The following is an 18,918-nucleotide window of genomic DNA, read 5'->3' as shown; positions in this document are numbered from 1 at the left end:
GGCGGCTCCCGCCTCCCTCGCAGCTCCGCTCGGCTGAACCCGCCCGGCCCGGCCCGGCCCGGCCCGGCCCGGCCCGGCCGGCAGCGCGGGGAGCGCGGGGCCCGCGGCTGCTCCGCACGAGCCGGTGCCGGGCCGGGCCTGGGCGAATCCTGCGGCCGGGGTGGGAGGCACCGCGGGGCCGGGCCGGGCCGGGCCGGGCGGGGAGGCCGCAGCAGGCCGCGGCGGCGGGGCCGGGCCGGGCCGGGCCGGGGCAGCCGCGGTCCCGGCGCGGCCGCTCTTACCCTGGGCGGCTCCGCGGCCCCGCGGCCCCCGCCGGCTCCTCCCGTCGGCCGCGCCGGCAGCGCCGCCGGCCCCGGGCCCCGCCGGCCCCGCGCTGCGATGCGGCCAGGCCCGGCCCGCCCCCCGCGCCGCCCCGCGCCGCCCCCCGCGGACCCGGACCGGCCCCCGGACCGGCCCCCGGACCGGCCCCCGGACCGGCGGAGCCGCCGCAGCGGGGCCCAGAGCAGCAGCCCCCGGGCTGCACCGACCCCCGAGCCCCCCGATCCGAACCCATCCAGGGCCCTGGGCCCCGGGTTGGACCGAGTGCCCCAGCCCTGCCGGCTGCCCCCCTTGCAGAGCTCCCAGGGCCCCGGGTCGAGTCCGGCCCCCGCAGAGCCCCGGAGCTGGCAGCTCCTCCGAGCCCCAAGCAGAGGATCCCCGGGGTCCCAGGCTGGACCCAGCGCCCAGAGCCCCCGGCCCCGCGGCTCCCCCGCGCAGAGGCAGCGTGGCCGAGAGCCGGGTTTATTGCACAGGAGCAACGGGCAGCGCCGAGCGCCGGGGCGGCCAGCACAACGCCCGTGGCACGGGGACAGGGACAGGCATGGGGACGGGGACGGAGGGCAGGCCGGCTGGCACGGCGGGCCGCGGGGCTCAGCGGTGCCGCTTGCGGATGCCGAGCAGCTCCTGGTGCAGGGTGCTGAAGCTGGGCCGCTTGCGGGGCTCGTACTCCCAGCAGCGCTGCATCAGGCGGTACACGTCCTCGGGGCACTGCTCGGGGCGCTCCAGCCGCACGCCTGCGGGCACAGCGTGGCTGCAGCGCCCGCCGCACGGCCCGCACACGCGCAGCGCGCCCGGCCGCGCCGCGTACCCTGCTCCACCGCCTCACGCGTCTGCTGGTTGCTGAGGTTGGCGTAGGGGACGCCGCCCAGGCTGAACGCCTCCCACAGCAGCACCCCGAAGCTCCAGACGTCGCTCTCCGAGCTGTACCGGCCTGCGAGCACAGCCGCTGCTGCCGGCACGGGACGCGGCACCGGCACGCGGAGGAGCCACCGCCGCCTCCCGCTGCCGGGATCGCCCGCGGTGCGCCCGGGATCGCGCGCCGCGCGGGACAGCCGCCGTGCCGGATCGCAGCCGCGCGGGCCGTGGCCGTGCAGGCTCCCAGGCTGTGCAGCCTGAGGGCTCTACCGTAGTTGAGGGCTTCTGGGGCAGTCCACTTCACGGGGATCTGCTTCATGCCGCCCGTGGAGGCGTAGACACCGTCCTCCTCCTCCCGCGACATGCCGAAGTCGCTGATCTTCAGCGTGTTCTTCTCCGTCACGAGGCAGTTGCGTGCGGCCAGGTCCCTGGGGACGGTGCAGCACCCTGAGCCACTCACCCCTGCCCCCTGTGCCGTGTTGTGCCAGGCCATGCCGTGCCGTGCCAGGCCGTGCCGTGCCATGCCAGGCCGTGCCGTGCCGTGCCAGGCCGTGCCGTGCCATGCCAGGCCGTGCCGTGCCAGGCCATGCTGTGCAGCGCTGCAGCTGGGCCCCCGGGCACCCCCGCTCTGCACCAACCCTCTGCACAGAGCTGGGACCCCCTGGCTGCCTCCGTTTGCCCATGCACAGCCAGGCCAGGCCACCACGGCTGCGGCTGGCACCAAGGAGGGCTCCTGGCACCATCCTGCCCGGTGCACAGTGGCCACAGGATGCGAGTCATGCAATGCCGTGCTGCGCTGTGCCGTGCCATGCCGTGCTGCGTGGAGCCCACCTGTGGATGCAGTGCTTGCTCTCCAGGTACTCCATGCCGGCGGCTGCGTTCTCCGTCATCTTGATGAGCTCCTTCACCTTGAGCTGGGTCCCCTCGCTGCGCAGGAAGCTCAGGAAGTCGCCGCCTGCGCGGAGCCGGCGGTGTCAGCGCCAGCTGGCGGGGACAGGGCCCGTGGGCGCGCGGCAGCCCCGGCGCTCACCCTGCACCAGCTCCATGACGATGTAGACGGGCTGCTTCTGCGTGCAGACGCCGATGAGCCGCACGATGTTGGGGTGGTTGTACTGCTTGAGGATCCTGCGGCCAGAGCGGCGCCGTGAGCGCCGCTGCCGAATCCCGCAGCCGCACGGGCCCCTTGGCAGGGCCGGGTGACCCGACGTGCCGGAGGGCCGTCCAGGCCGGGCCGGCTGAGCGCGCCGGGCGTACGGACCTGGCCTCCTGCAGGAACTTGGCCTTGAGCTCGGGCGGCAGCGTTTCCCGGCAGGATTTCACAGCCACAGGGGTGTTGTCCGCACGCAGCCGCCCGCTGAACACCTCCCCGAAGTTCCCCTGCCGAGAGAGGCGGACGCGCTGCCCCAGCCGCGGCGCTGCAGCCGCGGGGCCATCGCGCCCCGGCGCCGCGCAGACACCCCCGCGAGCCCGCCCCGCGCTCACCCGGCCGATGCGCTCCCCCAGCAGCACGTCCTCGTGGTTCAGCACCCACTTGTCCTGCAGGGAGCAGGCGGCGGGTCCCAGCGCCAGCCACGTGCGGGGCCGCGTGCGCCACGCGGGCCGGGGCCGGGCTGCGCCGCTGCGGGACACGGCTCCCCTCACCGCTACCTTGAGCACGGCCCTGGCCAGGATGATGCCGCTCTTCCGCGTGATGGGCTGCCGGCTCTGCAGGCAGTGCTCGATGAGCAGCGGGATGGTGGGGAAGCCGTCGCCCTCCAACCGGTACAGGTTCTGCAGGGGTGGGCACGCAGGGGTGGGTATGTGCGGGACTGCGCGTGCAGGCGTGCAAGGTGTGCACATGTGGGAATGCAAACAGGGCCACGCATAGCACTACACATGTGGGCATGCATGCACACGTGCAGGGCAGCATGAGCATGATGCAGGGCTTGCTGCAGCGCCCTGTGCTGCTGCATGTGCTCACACCTCGTTTGCAGCTGCATGTCCCATGCGGCTGCATGGCCTGGGCGCTCGCCTGCAGCCTGCCCAGCCCCTGCCCCGCGGCGTCGCGCCCCGCGCTCGCTCACGTCCGCAGCCTGGATGATGAAGTGCCGGGGCTGCCCGTCCCACAGCACGCTGAGCACGAACTCCTGCTTGCCCTGGCTCTCTCGCACCAGGAAGTCCCCGCTGCAGGTCAGCAGCTCCTGCACCTCCGAGCGTGGGATGGCACCGTGGTACCAGGCCTGCTGGCACAGCGGCTTCTGCACCTCCGGGATCAGCGGCACGGGGGGCGGCAGCTGCACGGAGATACGGGTGAGCCCGGCCGGGCCCGGGCAGAGGGGCAGGGGCTGGAGCTCCATGGGGAGAGGGCTGCAGGGCAGCAAAGCAAAGACGCAGTGGTCCAGGTCGCTACGTGGCCGGGGCTCACCAGGTACTTGGGGCGGAAGATGCCTGAGATGTGGCTCTTGAGGGTCTCCAGCGCGGTGGCCCCGCTGCGCTCCTGCTCCTGGGCACGGCGGTGGCGTGAGCGGTGCCGGCCGTGCCACCGAGCGGGGCACGCTGCAGCCCCGTGTGCCGGGAGGACTCACCCCGGAGGAGAGGGACTGCCGGTCCTCAGGGAAGGGCAGGGCGGGCAGGGGCTCCCCGGAGCCGAGCTCCGCCAGCCGCTGCGCCAGCAGGTCCCGCTGCGCCCGCAGCTTGGCCTGGGCGCAGAGGCAGCCCTGGAGCTGCTGCTGCGCCTCCTGCAGCCCCTGGCGCTTCCCCAGCAGGTGCACCCTGCGGGCACGGCGGGCTCAGCGCCAACCACGTGTCCCGCGATGCCTCGCGCTGCCCTGCGCTGCCCTGTGATGCCCTGTGATGCCCCGCGATGCCCCACGATGCCCTGCAATGCCCCGCATTGCCTCACCGCTCCCCGGGGCTCAGGCCCTGCTCCTCGCCCCAGATCTGAGCCTGCAGCTCCTGCACCCGCTGCTCCTTGCAGCCCACGGCCTCGGTGGCTGCCGCCAGCTCCTCCTCGAGGGCCGTCAGGCTGCAATAGACACGGCTGCAGCGGCGGCACAGAGCCCGCTCCGGCTCCCGCCGTGCCGCAGCGCATCCCGCTCACGAGTGCTGCACGCTCTCCACCGTCAGCTCGTTGAGCTGCAGCTCCCCGGGCGCCAGGTTCTCCGTCTCGTCCAGCAGGCTCTCGTCGAAGCGCACGGCCGGCGGGGCCTCGCTGCCGAACCTGCGGAGCGGCGCCGGCTCAGCGGGATGGGAGCCGCGCAGAGCGCACCCCGCCGCGCCGCGGCACGCGCAGGCACCGCACCGGACCTGTGGCCCTGCACGAAGCCGCTGTACTCGTTGGCGGGGTCGATGGCCTGGATGGCGCGGGCGATTTCCTGGTGCACGGCCAGCACGTCCTCCTGCACCAGGCTGCTGATGCTGTGATACTCCCAGAGGATCTCCCGCCTGCCGGGATGCAGGGCTGGGAGCGGAGGGGCCGGCGCACCCCTGTGCAGCTCGGGCCCTGCGCCCTGCAGCCAGGGTGGTCTCTACACCCCGCCTGCTCGCTGTATCCAGCCCAGTTCCAGCACCCAGCGCGGCCCCTGCACCCTGCCCCGTCCCCGCAGCCTGCGCCCCGCACGGCGCTCGCAGCGCACACGAGCACATGGCATCGCGGGCGCCGCCGCAGCAGGGCTCCCGCTGGCCGCGGGGCACCGGCCTTGGGATGGGGCAGCGGGTGCCCGTGCGCAGCCCAGGCTGCGCGGGATGGGGCAGTGCCGGGGCGCTGGGGGTCCTGGGGGTTGTTGGGGGCTCTGGGGGTCTCAAGGGGGTGCTGGGGGGTGCCCCCACAGCATCGGGGGCCCCAGGTCTGGGCCGGTCCTTACAGGACGAGGATCATCTCCTGCTGCAGGTTGTAGAGGGACTGGTGGAGGCTGGGCAGCGCCCGCTCGTAGTGGTGCTCGTGGTGCAGCGCGGCCGCCCGCACGGCCAGCACGTACTGGTTGTGCAGCGCGTAGAGCTTCCAGAGGCTGCGCACGTACTTCTCCTTGGCCTTGTCGCGCTCCTTGTCTGCGGGGAGAGGTCGTGGGACGGCGCCGGTGCCGCTGCCCGGGCGGGCAGGAGCCGGGGCCGCGGGCCGGGGCGGCCACGCACCTTTGCTGGCCTCCTGGTAGCGGCGCTTGGCCTGGGCACTGTCGCGCACCAGGCTGCGGTACTGAGTCTTCAGCTTCTCCATGTCCTGCTGCGTGACCTGCGCCCGGGCTCAGCGCGGCGGGGAGCCGAGGCCCGGGCGCCCCAGCCCTGTGTGCGTCCTGCTCCCTGTTCCCAGCCCCATTCCTGGCTCCAACCCCATCCTAGGCCCTGGCCCTGTCAAGTTGCCGTCCCTGGCCCCAACTCCAGTTCTTTGTTTGTTCCTGTCCCCATCAGATTCCCTGTTCCCATCCCTGTCTCCAGCCCATCCCCATCCGTGTCCCCACCCTTGTCTCCATCCCCGTGCCCGTCTCCATCCTTGTCTCTGTCCCCATCCCCATTCCCGTGCCGGTGGCGGTACCCGCGCGTGCTCCTGGCTCAGCTGCTGCCACTGCTCGCTGAAGGTCCTGCGGAGCTGCTGCTTGTCGCGGATGAGCAGGCTGAGCTTGGCCAGCGGCCCGGCCGCCAGCTCCTCCGCGTGCCGCCGCAGGATCTGGCTCAGCGTCTCGGTCTGGTTCGCCAGCGCCCACCACGACTGCGGGACGGGGCCGTGAGGGCCGTGAGGGCCGGCCCGCGCGCACGGCGGCCGTGCGGCCAGACGCGCCTCACCTCGCCGAGCCGGCTGCCGTGCTCGCCGGCGCGCGCCGGCCCCGCGCCCTCCTGCTTCTCCAGCTGGGAGAACATGTGGTGCAGCAGCCCCGCGTACTCGCGGTCGCTCTTGGCGCGCTGCGACATCCACTTCCTCATGAGCTCCAGCAGGCGCAGCTCGCTGTCCTGCAGCCGCAGCAGCGCGCTGTGCCCCTGCGGGCACCACAGCTCCGGCCCGAAGCCCATGGCGCTGCGGGGCCACCGGGACCAGCCTGGGGGCACAGGGAGGGCTCAGCCGCCGCTGAGCAGCGCTGCCTGCACCACAGCATGCAGGGAAGCCTGCAGCAAGACCATGCACAGCTCCCTGCTGCCTGCATCACCATGTGCACACTTCCTGCAACAATGTCATGCAATGCTGTCTGCAGCAAGGCCATGCAAAGCTCCCCGCCGCCTGCACCTCAGTGTGCATGGCTGCACCAGTGTCGTGCAATCCTGCATGCAGCGAGCCCATGTAAAACTGTCCACTGCCTGCACCATGGTGTGCAATGCTGCCTGCACCACAGCCGTGCAATGCTCCCTGCTAGCTTCACCACCATGCGCAGTGCTGCCCGCAGCAAAGCTGTTGCAAAGCTCCTGCTGCCTGCACTGTGCCCATGCACTGCTCCCACTGCACCCTGCACCGTGCCTGTGCACTGCGCCCCGCTCTGCTCCCTGCGCCCTGCACCGCTGCCTGCGGCCGGGTCTGCACGTCCGCCCTGCGGAGCAGAGTTGGCGTCGCAGGAGGCCAAGCGCGGCCGGTGCCCTGAGGCCGCCTGGGGCCCGCGCAGGGACGAGACGCCAAGGAGGAAGTGCAGGGTAGAAAGGAGCAGCGGCTCCGCGGGGGCCTCCTCGAGCGGGGGCTGCGCGGGCGCCCCTTGTCCCGCGCCCCCGGCCACCCGTCTCGGCAGGGGCCGTGTGCGGCGCTCGGGGCCGCGCTCCCCGCACCCGCGGGTGCCCGGGGTGCACACGGGGCCGGGTGAGGGATGCAGGAGCAGCGCCGTGCGATGGGGCACAGCCCACGGCCTCAGCGCCAGGACGCTGCCAGCGCCGGGACGCGGCCCCCGCGCAGCTGCAAACTGCAAGCGAACGGCTGCAGCGGGGGCCGGGCAGGTGCCCCTGGGGTCCTGGGCACCTGCCCTCTGCCCTGCCAGCCCTCCACCCCTGCACCCCGCGCGCTCGGACCAACCTGCGGCTGCCACGAGGTCCCGCGGGGCTGCGCTGCTGCCGCTGCCACCGGCCCGGCCGCTGCGTGCCGGACCCTGGCGCAGCTCCGGCTCCAAGAGAGGAACAGGAAACCCTGTGCTGACCAAACAGCCATTGCGAGATTTCCTGCACCTCCTCCCTCGCTGCCGGCTCCTGCCGCGGCCCCGCGCTGGCCTGCTGTGACCCCGTTCTGGTATCTCGCATCCCACCACAGCCCCGCTGCCGCTGCCGCGACCCCATTCCGGCATCCTGCATCCCAGCATGGCCCTGCCACCAGACCCATGACTCTGCCCCTGGGACCCTGCGTTCTGCAGCAATTTCCCCGTCCTTGAAAGGACGACCCTGCCCGGGCATCTGCAGCGGCAGCCACGTGGCAGCAGGGCCACGAGCGGCCCTGTCTGCACCCGTCTGTGCTCCCGCCGCTGCGGTGGCCCTGTCCACATCCCAGCTCCGTGGCCCTGCTCCACGTCCCAGCTCCCCCACGCTGCTCCGCGCGGCCTGTCCCAGCTGCGCCGTGGGGCAGCCAGGGCCGTGGGGCAGCCAGGGCCGTGGGCTCGTGGCGCTCAGAGCCAGCCCCGCGGGTGGCCGTGCCAGGAGCCGCGGGGGCGATGGCGGCTGCAGGGCCCTCCCTCCTGCCACACGAGTTGCGGCCCCGACGGCCCGGCCGGGGTCCCCGCGCTCGGCCCCACCGCCCAGGGACGGGGCCAGCAGCTCCCAGGGCAGCAGGAGCTGCCGGGGCTGCCGCCCGGCCGGGGCCCTCGCCAAGGTCTGGGTGCCGCAGAGGGGGCTGCGGCGGAGGCGGCAGCGGCGGCCCCGGCACGGAAGGAAGCGGCAGCATCGCCACGGCCGCGCTCAGGAGCCGGGGCACCGAGAGGCAGCTGCGACCTCCCCCCCGGCCCCGCGCCTGCAGCTCGGCCCCCCGCCGGCTCCCGCAGCAGCTCCCGGGACGGCTCCCAGGTGCAGGAGCGGGGGCAGCGGCGCCGCACGGGCAGACACAGAGCACAGGCGGCGCGGGGCTGGTTTGCATAGTTCTGAACATTTAATAACTCCATCTCTCTAGCGTTATATCCACATCCATTAAATTAAAAACGGGCTCAGGAGGCAGCTCCTGGCTGATTAAATTACAAGAAAAAAATTACTGTGCACCAAAAAGTTATTATAGAAAAATAGTCCTGTGGCCCCCGGCGGGCGCCGCGGCCGAGGGGCAGCCCCGGTGCGAGGGCGGTGGGACCGGGGGTGCCGGGGGCTGCGGCCGGGAGTGAGCGGATTGTCACCGAGGGGGCAAGGCACGTGGGGGGCCCAGGGCGCGGGACCAGCCCGGGGCGCTGCCGCGGGGGCTGCGCAGAGCAGCACGGCCGGGGCCGGGGCCGGGTGGCTGGGACGGGGCCACGCGGACGTCCCCACAGCGGCGCAGGGACGGGTGGCGCGGGGAGCAGGCAGCGGCTGCCGCGGCCGTTATTGCTGGCGAAGGGCAGGGCCGAGGCGCCAGGGCAGAGCGTGCCGGGGCAGCCGGGCGCTGCAGGGGCACAAGCAGCCCTGGCTGCTCGGCGCTCGGCCCGGGACCCTACGGCAGCACCAGCCCGGGGGCTCATGCAGCTGCAGAGGCTCCCGGGGACACCCGCGCAGCCCCCGCGGGTCGGGCTCCGGCTGGCAGCACAGGGCCAGCGTCGGCCCCCGCGGGCAGGGAGCGGGCGGGCGCCGCACGCGGGACGGACAAGGCGCTGCGAAGCCGGGACGGTGCCGAGCGCGGGAGAGCAGCAGCAGCAGGGCCCTGGGGGAGCCCAGCGCAGGACGGCAGCAGCCCCGGCTGCACCGCGCCGCGGTGCCGGTGCCGGACGGGGGCAGCGCGGCCCCCCGAGCAGCCGCGGGACGGTGGCAGGTGCGGACGGGAGTGGAGTCCGGGCCCCTCTGGCCGGCCGGGCCCGGCGGCGGGCGGGACGGAGGGGCCGCAGGGCTCATCAAAGGGCACTTTGGTCTCTGATGAAGGCAGTCCTCTCGCTGTGCGCCTCGTAGTCCTCACCGTCCGACTCGAAGGGGGCCTCCTCCTGCCACACGTCGGAGGGCAGCCCCTTGTAGGAGATGATGCCGCTGTCCAGGGCGTAGATCTTGACGCCCCGCAGGCTGAAGCCCGAGCGCAGCTGCAGCGCGAGGAAGACGGTGCCGAAGACGACGACGATGAGGACGCAGCTGAGGCTGGCCACGAGGACGGGGAGGTTGGCGGGCGGGGAGGTGGCGGGCGGCCCCTCGCCCTGGCCCAGCGCGGGCGACGCGCGGCTGCTCTGTGTCTGGTGGGAGCAGGAGAAGTCGAGGCTGCTCCAGTGGGAGTGCGCGGGGCACGTGAGGCACTCGTTGGCCGAGGGCCCCGAGCAGGTGGCGCAGGACGGGTGGCAGGGCAGGCAGAGCTGGGGCGCCAGCGGCTCCACGCTGTTCTCCAGGGTGTAGTGGGTGCTCTGGACGCCGGGCGCGAAGCCGGGCGGGCAGCGCTTCAGGCAGCTCTTCTGGTGCAGGTAGTAGCCCTCCTCACACACTGCGGGCAGGCGGGGGTCAGGGGGTGCCGGGCGGCCAGAGCAGCCCCCCGCGCCCCCGGCCCGGCACTCACCCACGCAGGCCTGGCTGGGGGTCAGGGTCTTGCAGCCGCTGCTCTCCAGCTGGTTGGAGAGGCTGGGCGGCTCCGTGGCGGTGCCGTAGAGCACCAGCGTGAACTTGGTCAGCGTGCCTGCAGGGACGGGGACGGCGCCGGCTGAGGGACGGTGCCCGGACCAGGACTGGCCGGGGCACCCCCTGCCCGGAGCAGAATGCCCCCAGACCCTGTCCTGGGTCCAGCGCAGCCCTACCATAGTTGTTGGCATCACTAGTGTTCTCGATCTCCAGGACCCAGTCCCCGGCAGGGTCCTCGTCCCACGAGTGCGTCGTCATGAAGGCCCAGTCGTTGAAGCCGTCTGCAGAGTAGTCGTGGGGCCTGGGCGGGCAGGGGGTGAAACGTGTCCTGGGGGTCCCGCGGCGCCCGCCCGCTCACCCGCCGCGGCCCCAACACCTACCGGGAGGCCAGGAGGGTGGAGCGGGTGCCCATGGGGCTGACCAGGTGGATGGCCAGGTCCCCCCGGCGGTTGTAGGACAGTGTGAGCCGGGCCTGCGCGTGCTCCAGCCGGCTGATGTAGTTGGCCTTCCCCACGCAGGCGTCCACCTTGCGCCGCACCTCCAGGCGCTTCCCGATGTCCCTGCCGAGGAGACGGGGTGAGCGGGAGCCCCGTCCTGCTGCCGCGGGGCGAGGAGACGGCCCCGGGGTGCAGCCCGCGGCGCTGCGCGAGGGCCGAGGCCCAGCCCGGCCGCAGCACGCGGCTCGCGGCCGGAGGCTCCCTAAGCGCTGCAGCCCGGCGGCCGCTGCTCAATCCCCGCTCTGTGCCAGCCGTGAACAGGCCCTTTCTTTGCTGGACGCCGCGATGCCGAGCACGAGGAGCGCCTGCCCCGGGCACCCACCACGGCCTGGGGGAGCAGGCAGGGCACCAAGCAGAGCTGGCACCCGCCGTGCCCAGGGATGAGACACGGCGGGGATGGGAGCTCCAGGGAGCGTCCTGTGTGCGGCCACGCGCTGCGCCATGGCCAAGTGGGAGTAAAAGGAGCTTCTGTCTGAGCCCTGAAAAGCCCCTCTGTCCGAGGGCTCCTGAGTGCTGTTCCCAAAACCGCAGCATCCCTGCCTGGACGTGTCCCATTACGTCCTGCCCGGCTGGAGCAGCCACAGGAAGCTCCGGCGCCTCCCAGAATCCCTGGTCACAGCTTTTCCAGCCCTTCCCCAGCTCTCCAAGATGGCCCTGGGGCTGCAGAGCTGATCTGCTGCCCGTGCAGCGCCCAACCCTTACTTGGGCTCCGTGAGGATGTCGATGACACATTTCCTCTGTGGCCCCACTGAGGTCCAGTTCTTGGCCAGGGTCACCATGGCCCCGGCGTCCAGCAGCCCATAGCCGTACGAGTGGCTGACTGCAGAGAGAGGGGCGGTCAGGATTGGGGGACGCCCTGGGGAGCCCCCACGCTGGCAATGTCCCCCACCTCCCCGGGCTCGAGGACACGAGACCCAAGACCCCCAGCACCTTTGCGTCCAACGCCGTTGGTGACCCAGTCATTGGCGTTGAGATGTGCCGGCTTGGAGGTCTGCACCACCAGGTGCTGCATGTCCCGCCACGTCAGGTTCTTGCTGCGGGGAGATGCCCGGCCCCACGTGAGCCCCCGAATGGGGCCGTTGGCTCCCACGGGGCTTCAGCCTCCCCGCTGGGCCCAGCCTTACTTGGCCTCCAGGGCGAGGGCAATGATGCCGGCAGCCAGGGGGGCCGAGGCCGACGTTCCCGTGTGCGACTCGGTGCACTTCTGCCTCAGGTCAGTTGTCACCTGCAAGGAGCCCGCGGGTGAGCGGAGCAGCACCTCGTGGGATGGGACGTGGCCGGAGCCCCGCTCAGGGCCGCGGGGCAGAGCGGGCGACCTGGGGGGCCCGGACTCACAATCTGCTTCTCGTTCTGGTTGCCGCTGCTGTAGGTCGTGGCAAGGGTGGAGGAGCAGGCCTCGCTGTACCAGGGCACGTTGCCGTACTGCGTGGTGCTGCTGATGGACAGCGTGTAGATGCTGTTGGTGTAGCCGTCGCAGTTGCAGCTGTCGTGCTCGCGGCCCCCGTTCCCCGAAGCCCAGACGAAGATGGAGCCCAGGCCCCCTCGGCCCTGAGGACGGAAGCAGAATGCGGATCAGCACGAGCGCCAGGGGCTGGTCGGCACTGCCAGCCCCACGGCGGTTTGCCAGCCTCGTCTCGTGCAGCACCCGGATTTCCAGGCAGGGAATCTCGGGCAGAAACATGCGGTACAGATGAACTGCACAGGCTGCACCGCAGGTCAGTCGGGCCCTGCATGGAGAGAGGCGCTGGGGAGGGAGAATGGGCAGCAGGAGACGGGGAGCTGCCGGTGCGGAGATGGGAACCAGCGCAGGGATTCACAGCGCGGGCTCGGGGGGAGCTTGCTGAGCAGCCGGGGCGCAGGCTGCTCGGAAGCAGAGGTAAGCGCTGGAGGAGCCGTGACTCAGATCCATCACACAGGAAAAACCGGAAAAACCATCAACGCCAGATTGCGGAGATGGGGCCAAGCCGCCTCGCCAGGAGAGCTGGGACAACCCGGCTGTCTGGAGCAAGCGGGAAGCCTGGACAGCAGCCAGCCGCCAGCGCAGCCCCGGCGCGCTCCCCGGCTCACCTGGCTCACCCCTCGGAAGAACGCCTCCTCCGCCAGCCGGGCCGGGCCGTCCACCGTCTTCCCGTCGTCCTCGGGGCCCCAGCTGGCACTGTAGATGTGGATGTGGTTGGGATTGAGGCCGAGGGAATGGGCCTCCACAGCATCAGTCACCTCCCCATCCAGCATGCGCACGCCTAGGGCCAGAGAGCAGATGTCACAGCGCGGGCGGTGCGCCGGGTCGGGCGGCACCGCGCCGGGTCGGGCCGCCCCGCTCAGCACGGCCGCGGATGGAGCCCACGCTGCCGCTGTGCAGCCGGCAGAGCCCCGGCCGCGCGTTACCGGTGCCGAGCGCCTGCTCCGCACTCCCCGCAGGGCTGGGGACACCCACCTCCGATCCGGGCGTTGTAGGCCACGCCAACACCGCAGATCCCGTTGTTGGCCACGGCAGCCACCTCCCCGGCGCAGCGCGTGCCGTGCCTGCAACGCAGAGAGCTCAGAGCTGGGCCATGTGCCGGGAAGGGGGATGCAGCCCCTTTGTGTCACCCCATGGCCCGCAGCGCTGGATCCCACCGCCTCCTTTCTCACCGGTTGTCATTCATCTGCGTGTAGCGGGGCTGCGGGTCGGGGTCTTGGTCGTTGACGTCAAAGCTGGCCCCGGGATCCTAGAGGACATCAGAGATGGAGATCCAGCCACTGAGACCACCACCCTGGGCCGTGCCCCGATGGGCACTGGTGCCGCTGGGCTAAGCGACGGAGGGCACGGGCTCCCTCCCCACCACGGTGCTGCTCCATGTCCCACCACACTGCTGAGCCCACGCGGCCTTGGGGCCGATGCGGGCTGGTGCCCCAGCCCTATGGGCTACCACACCTGCAGACTCAGGAGCCACTTGGCTGGGCATCATCCCACACTTACATAGTTGCCCTCCAGGTCGGGGTGGTTCTTCTCAATGCCATCATCCAGGATGGAGACCACGATACCCTTGCCGGTGTAGCCCTGCTCCCAGGCCTGCCGCACGTTCAGGTCCCGCTGGTTGGTGTTGTACTGCCAAAGGAAGGCCAGGTATGCGAGGCCGGCCTGGGGCGAGGAAGCCCCAGGGGATGGGCACAGACACGGCCTCGGCGCTGCCTCCAGGCCAGGCGGAGGGGGCACCGCGCAGCCCCGGCCCTGCAGACTCACCAGGTACCACTGCTGCGGGAACTTGGGGTCGGTGGGCTCCATGAAGATGTCCCGCTTGGTCCTGCGCTTGGCCACCTGCTGCTCCAGCCAATGCACCTGGAGCAGAGACGGGGGAGCTGCCGCAGCCCTGCCGCCCCCGGCAGCCGCGCAGGACCCGCGGGACACGGCGGGACGGGCGGCCAGGGCACGCGGAACGGGCGCCACGCGGCTCCGGGCGTCGAGCTCCGCTGAGCAGCGGGACGCGGCTGGCGGCTGCCCCGTGCACGCAGCCCGGAGCAGGGACCGCGGTGACCCGCGGTGCTGGGGCAGGCGCGCGACACCCCAGGCGCCGGCGGGAGAGCCCTGGGCAGCCGAGGCAGCCCCGTGTCCCAGCTCGTCCTGACAGGGCCGGGGCCGACAGAGGTGGCTGCTCCCAGCGCCAGGGCCCTGGACGGGATGGGCCCGGCAGCGCGTGGCACCTACCTGCGGCTCCCTGGCCAAGCGGCGGTGCCAGGGCTGGTGCGGCGAGAGCGAGCGCTTCACCACGCCGCGGTGACGGAAGTGGTAGTAGTCACCGAAGATCTGCGAGAGAGGCAGGCTGAGAGGGGCGCGAGGCCCCGGCCCCCGGGTCCCTCCTGCCGCCCCGGCCCAGGGGCAGCCAGGGCAGAGGCAGCTCCTCCCCAGCCCCTCGGGCTGCGCGGCGCTGGCAGAGCAGAGCACGTGGCCCATGCGCCCTGCAGGATGCAGGCGTGCGGCCCTGCAATGCCAGCTGCAGAGCCCAGCCCGGCCTCGTGGGCAGCGCTGCCCTGCTGGGGTGCAGGAGTAATGGGGACACGGGGACGGACCCGGCCCATTCCCTACGGCTCTGCATCCCCCTGCTCCACCACTGTAACAGGCTGCCCAGGACAACTGGGAACTGCCCAGGAAGCGCTGCTGCTGCAGGGAGCAGGGACCCCTACTCGTGTGCCCAGTCCCACGGGCAGGGGTGGCCACACACCCGTCTCCCCAGGACGCTGCAGAGCGGGACAGCGCCCGGGGCCTCTCGCCGCGGCACTGCCAGAGCCCCCAGCCCCACCTCGGCGCCGCCGCATCCTGTCCCGGCCCAGCAAACAGCCGCGGCAGCAGTGGCGGCAGGGGGACAAAGCGCAGCCTCCAGCCAACGGCTCTTTGCCTTGGGCAGCTCCGGCACCCCCAGCAGCCGCGGGCTCTACAGCCCTGTCCCACCGCACAGGCGCTGCACCAGGCTCCAGGGAAAACGTGCCCGGACCAGCACCTCCCGCTGCAGCCGGCGACGCAGCCGGAGCGCGGTGAGCCGGGAAGGTGCCGGCCGCGGCACAGCCTCCCAGGGGAAGGTGCGGGCTGCCCCAGCCCGGCTCGTGAGCGGCACAGCTCTGCAGACCCGGCTCATCCCGGCCCCCCGCTGCCTCCTTCCCCAGCAGAGCCCTGAAGCTCGAGGTGCCCGGGGCCTCCCTGCCCGGCAGCCCATGCGCAGCCGGGACGCGGCACCGGGCCGCTCGCCGCAGGGCCGCTCGCCGCAGGGCCGCTCGCCGCAGGGCCGCGCGCAGGCAGCTGCCGCACAGCGAGGTCCTGATATGGCAGCCACGAGTTGTGCAACTTCCTCTGGGATTCGCCCCACGCTTCCTTCCTGCAGAGCGGGCGCAGTGCCAGCGCGCAGCCACCACAGCACCGGGAGCCCCCGGGCTGGCACGACGGCAGCAGGCGGGAGAAGCCGCCCCGGCCCTGACCAAGCCGAGCAAGGCTGGGGGCTGCAGGGAGGCCGGGAAGGCAGGAGCACTCACCGGGCCCAGGTTGAGGAATCCATGTTTCCTGGCCAGCCGGTCAGCCTCGAAGGGCCCCGCGGGCACCAGCACGGCCCAGGTGTTGGTGTAGACGCGCCGGGCCAGCGCCTGTGGGGCCAGCAGAGCCAGGGCAGCCGCCAGCGTGCACAGCAGGAGCGGCGAGCGGGGCCGCAGCTCCATCGGCGCGGCTCCGGCCGCGCAGCACCGCGCTGGGCCCGGCGGGCTCCTCGGTGTCAGCGCCCCGCGGCGCTCCGGCCTCCGCGCCGCCCCGATGGCCTTCGCGCCGCCCCAGCGACCATGGGGACAGAGCCCCGACGGCTGGGCCTGCAGCGGCACGGCAGCCGGCACGGCACCAGGATCTGCGGAGAGAGGGAAGACAGGTCAGAGCCGCCGCGGGATGAGGCCCCGCACAGCTGAGGGGCTCCCGGCAGATCTGAGCCTCTGCCGCCCGCTCCAGGCCCGGCAGCGCCGCGGCTGCCTGTCACTCGCAGCAGCTCCGCTCTGCCCTTGCTCAGGAGCACAACATGGTGACACAGTGTGACTCATCCCAAAACAGGGACGAGCCGCGGGGAGCGGGGCAGGGACACGCGGCTGCTGCGGCGCAGGGACTGCGCAGGGCTGCCGGAGCAGAGCACACGGCTGCGGAGGGGACACAGCAGCGGGGACCGGCAGAGCGCAGAGCGGCTGCTGCCCTAGGCTGGCCAGGGAGCTCTGTGCAGCGCGCGCCCGCGGCGCCCCAAAACGCCTGCACGAACCAGGGGGAGCAGGACGCCCACAAGCTGCAGTGCGCAGGGGAGAGCGGCCGGCAGCCCCGGAGCCCCGCGCAAACCGGGGCCAGGGAGCGCACGGAGCCGACGGCCGCGGTCCCGGGCAGCACCCACGGACTGTGCCAGGCTGCAGCGCGCAGAGCACCGCGACTCGGGGCTGCGGCTGCCCCAGCAGCGGGACCCGCGCACCTGCGTGGCGGGAGGGCGGCCCCGCGTCCCGCCGAGGCGGCTTCCCGAGCCCCGGGCCGGGGCCGCAGGAACGCGCGGGGGCAGCGCGGGGTCCCCGCGCGCCCGCCCGGCCGGGGCCGCGTCCCGCGCCACGAGGCGGCGGCCCCGCCGCGCCCGCCCCGGGGAGGCCGCGCGGGGCCCGTTCCCGGCGCCGCGGGCGGGCGGGAGCCCCGGCCCGCGCGGACGGCGCCGCCGCGTCCCCCCCCCGGCGCGGCCCGCCCGGTGCCGCCGGCGCCCTTACCGCGTCCCCCCCGCGCTGCCCGCTGCTGTCCCGCCCGCGGCCGGGCCCGTCTGGCGGCGGCGCCGCGTCACGGCGCGGGGCAGCGCGGAGCCCCCGCCCCGGCGCCGGGCCCGGCCCAGGCAGGGGCGGCCGGGCCGCGCGGGCCGCTTGTTTACGCGGAGCAGCTGTCAGCGCCGCCGCCCCGCCCCGCCGCACGGAACGGAACGGAACGGAGCGGAGCGGAGCGGGCCCGGCCCGGCCCGCGCGGCGCCGCCCCGCGCGGTTCGCGCAGCCCGGCCCGGCCCGGCCCCGCCGCCCGGTTCAGCGCGGCCCGGTTCGGCGCGGCCGCCGCTCCGCCGGGCGCCGCCGGATGCCGTCACGGCCGCCGCCCCGCCCGCCCCGCCGCCCTCCGGCCCCGCAGGATCCGCCGGGTTCGCGGAGCGAGACCCCGCGGCGCCGGGCGGAGCGGGACCCCGCGGCCCCCCGAGCCCCGCCGGCCGGACGGAGCCGCGGGCCGCTCTGACCTGGGTGCTCCGCGGTGCAGGAGCCGGGCGCTCCCGCAGCCCCGGCAGGCGCAGGAAGCCACCGGGGCATCACGATCGCGGTTATAAAGCGTTAGCAATCGCACAGGAAACGGTCACCTTGGCAACGGGGATGCTGCGAGCGGCCCAGAAAGCCGGCACGGGGCAGCTCTCCCTGCGAAACCGGCACCCCAGGAACTCCCCGCTGCCGAGGTGACGACAGCCGTCCCCAAAAGTCCCCGCGGGAAACGCAAAGTGCCCCAGTTCTGGGAAGCCGTAGGTGCCCGGGGCCCACGGTGCCCGCGGGGTGAAGCCAAGCCCAGTGCCACCCTGCCCCCCCGGCCCGGCCCCGCACCGTGAACGCTGCCCCTGTGTCCTGCAGGCAGCAGCCCGGCCTGGCCACCGCGGACAGGGTCTGCCAGGCCCGAGTGCCCGGGAGGGGGTTCCAGAGCCGTCAAGGGCTCTGTGCAGGAGCCGGGAGCGCCCAGACTCTCCCTGAGATCCCTTGGAGGTACCACGTAGCCGCTGTGCCCGTCGGAGCTGCTGGCCTCGGCTCTTATGGAGAGCAGCGGACAAAGGGCCCCTGTGCCCGGCGCTGATCCGGGTGCCCGGGGCAGCAGGCGGCAGCTCCGCGTTGCGAAAGCTTTGGGCGGACTCGCGCTGACCTCTCCACGCTGCCAAAGGCAACACGGGCGCCGCGAGCGCGGGACCCCCCTCGGGGAGGGCGGCGGGGGCTGCAGGGCTGCGCTGCCCGACGGCCCCGCGGCCGAGGGCCTCCCCGCGCCCTGCCGGCCGCGGCGCAAAGAGCCGCCGACCTCCCCGCGAGCGCGGCCTGTCCCGCCGGGGCCGTGTGAGGCTGGACCGCCCTGCCCAGCGCGGCCCCGTGCCACAGACGGGTCACACACAGGAATAAAGAAAAAACAACTCCTGCATTAAAATGGCGTGGGTTTTCGGCCTCCTGGCTGCAGAGATTGCTCAGGCCTCGTCACTGGGGGCTGAGCACCGTGGGGCAGCGCCGACGGGTTGGCCGTGGGCACCGATGGGCACTGAGCATAGGAGCCGTTGGGAGCTCCGTGGCGCGAGCGGGGACGGGGCAGCAGGAAGCGCCGCGGGCGCTGGCAGGGACAGGCAGCGGAGCAGGACAGGGGCCTCGCAGGCAGTGAGGACAGCAAACGCACGGAGACGGGGCACAAGAGACACGCAGGCGCCTAATCAATAACCAAATATTGACTCAGAGCGCAGGGGCCGCGCTGGCCCCGCTCGCCGGCTGCAGCGCCGCAGGGCAGGGCCAGGCCCCGGCTGCAGCGCCACAGATGCCTCTCCCAGCCCTGCCTGCACGCGCCCTGTTCCCAGGGCCTGATCCCCCTCCTGGGCTGGGGTCCTGATCTGTCCTCCCAGGCCACGAGGCCGATCCCCCTCCGGGCACCTCTGCAGCCCCTCACCTGAGGCCGCGCGGCCCCTCGGGTGGTCCTGGCCGGTCCCTGGGTGGCCCCAGCGGGTGCGAGCGGCTGTGTCCCGGCTTGGAGACGGTGCCGGAGGCCCCTCACGACTGCGCTCCGGGCAGGAGGCGGCGGTGCCCTGACCTTGCCCTTGCTGCAGACACAACTAACTGTGCGGAGCGGGCGACACCTTATCTGCCCTCCGCCGCCGGCAGCAACAGCCCCAAGGCTGCAGCCACCGCAGCCCGGCCCGGCCCCCGCTCCCACTGGGGCTTTGCTGTGCCCAGGACCCCGAGCACGGTGCAGGGCCGGGCGGCGCTGCCGGCTGCCGTGTCCCGGCTAGTTCCCGTGTCCCGGCTAGTTCCCGTGTCCCGGCTGGCTCCCGTGTCCCGGCTGGCTCCCGTGTCCCGGCTGGCTCCCATGTCCCGGCTAGTTCCC

General features: G+C 73.2%; 2 protein-coding genes across 3 annotated transcripts; both read right to left on the bottom strand.

The window, feature by feature from the left end:
- Positions 1 to 868: 868 nt before the first annotated feature.
- FES (FES proto-oncogene, tyrosine kinase) lies at positions 869 to 6,165 on the bottom strand. 2 transcript variants are annotated; one of them, XM_088530438.1, is made up of 18 exons: positions 5,929 to 6,165; positions 5,681 to 5,854; positions 5,284 to 5,380; positions 5,016 to 5,199; positions 4,459 to 4,596; positions 4,253 to 4,372; positions 4,055 to 4,177; positions 3,738 to 3,924; positions 3,578 to 3,655; positions 3,237 to 3,446; positions 2,821 to 2,943; positions 2,656 to 2,709; positions 2,432 to 2,550; positions 2,204 to 2,298; positions 2,005 to 2,128; positions 1,444 to 1,601; positions 1,127 to 1,249; positions 869 to 1,052 (listed from the first exon to the last, which is right to left on the bottom strand). In XM_088530438.1, exons 1-18 carry the CDS (start codon positions 6,151 to 6,153, stop codon positions 910 to 912), a joined length of 2,475 nt encoding a protein of 824 aa, XP_088386564.1. In that variant the 5' UTR covers positions 6,154 to 6,165; the 3' UTR covers positions 869 to 909. The 2 variants fall into 2 exon arrangements, with proteins under 2 accessions (XP_088386564.1, XP_088386633.1); XM_088530507.1 differs by having other exon boundaries at positions 3,578 to 3,649.
- Positions 6,166 to 9,085: 2,920 nt separating this feature from the next.
- FURIN (furin, paired basic amino acid cleaving enzyme) lies at positions 9,086 to 15,571 on the bottom strand. Its single transcript, XM_088530268.1, has 15 exons — positions 15,306 to 15,571; positions 13,990 to 14,088; positions 13,528 to 13,623; positions 13,264 to 13,392; positions 12,936 to 13,012; positions 12,739 to 12,827; positions 12,372 to 12,544; positions 11,640 to 11,852; positions 11,429 to 11,529; positions 11,235 to 11,338; positions 11,007 to 11,124; positions 10,188 to 10,367; positions 9,984 to 10,108; positions 9,749 to 9,865; positions 9,086 to 9,676 (listed from the first exon to the last, which is right to left on the bottom strand). The coding sequence occupies exons 1-15, from the start codon at positions 15,483 to 15,485 to the stop codon at positions 9,108 to 9,110; spliced, it is 2,370 nt and encodes a 789-aa protein (XP_088386394.1). The 5' UTR covers positions 15,486 to 15,571; the 3' UTR covers positions 9,086 to 9,107.
- Positions 15,572 to 18,918: the final 3,347 nt, after the last annotated feature.

This window comes from Tinamus guttatus, unplaced genomic scaffold, assembly GCF_059628265.1.
Source record: "Tinamus guttatus ecotype Peru unplaced genomic scaffold, ASM5962826v1 Tinamus_guttatus_pri_ptg000004l, whole genome shotgun sequence".
Classification (NCBI taxonomy): Eukaryota; Metazoa; Chordata; class Aves; order Tinamiformes; family Tinamidae; genus Tinamus; species Tinamus guttatus.
This window is presented reverse-complemented; position numbering and strand designations above follow the sequence as displayed.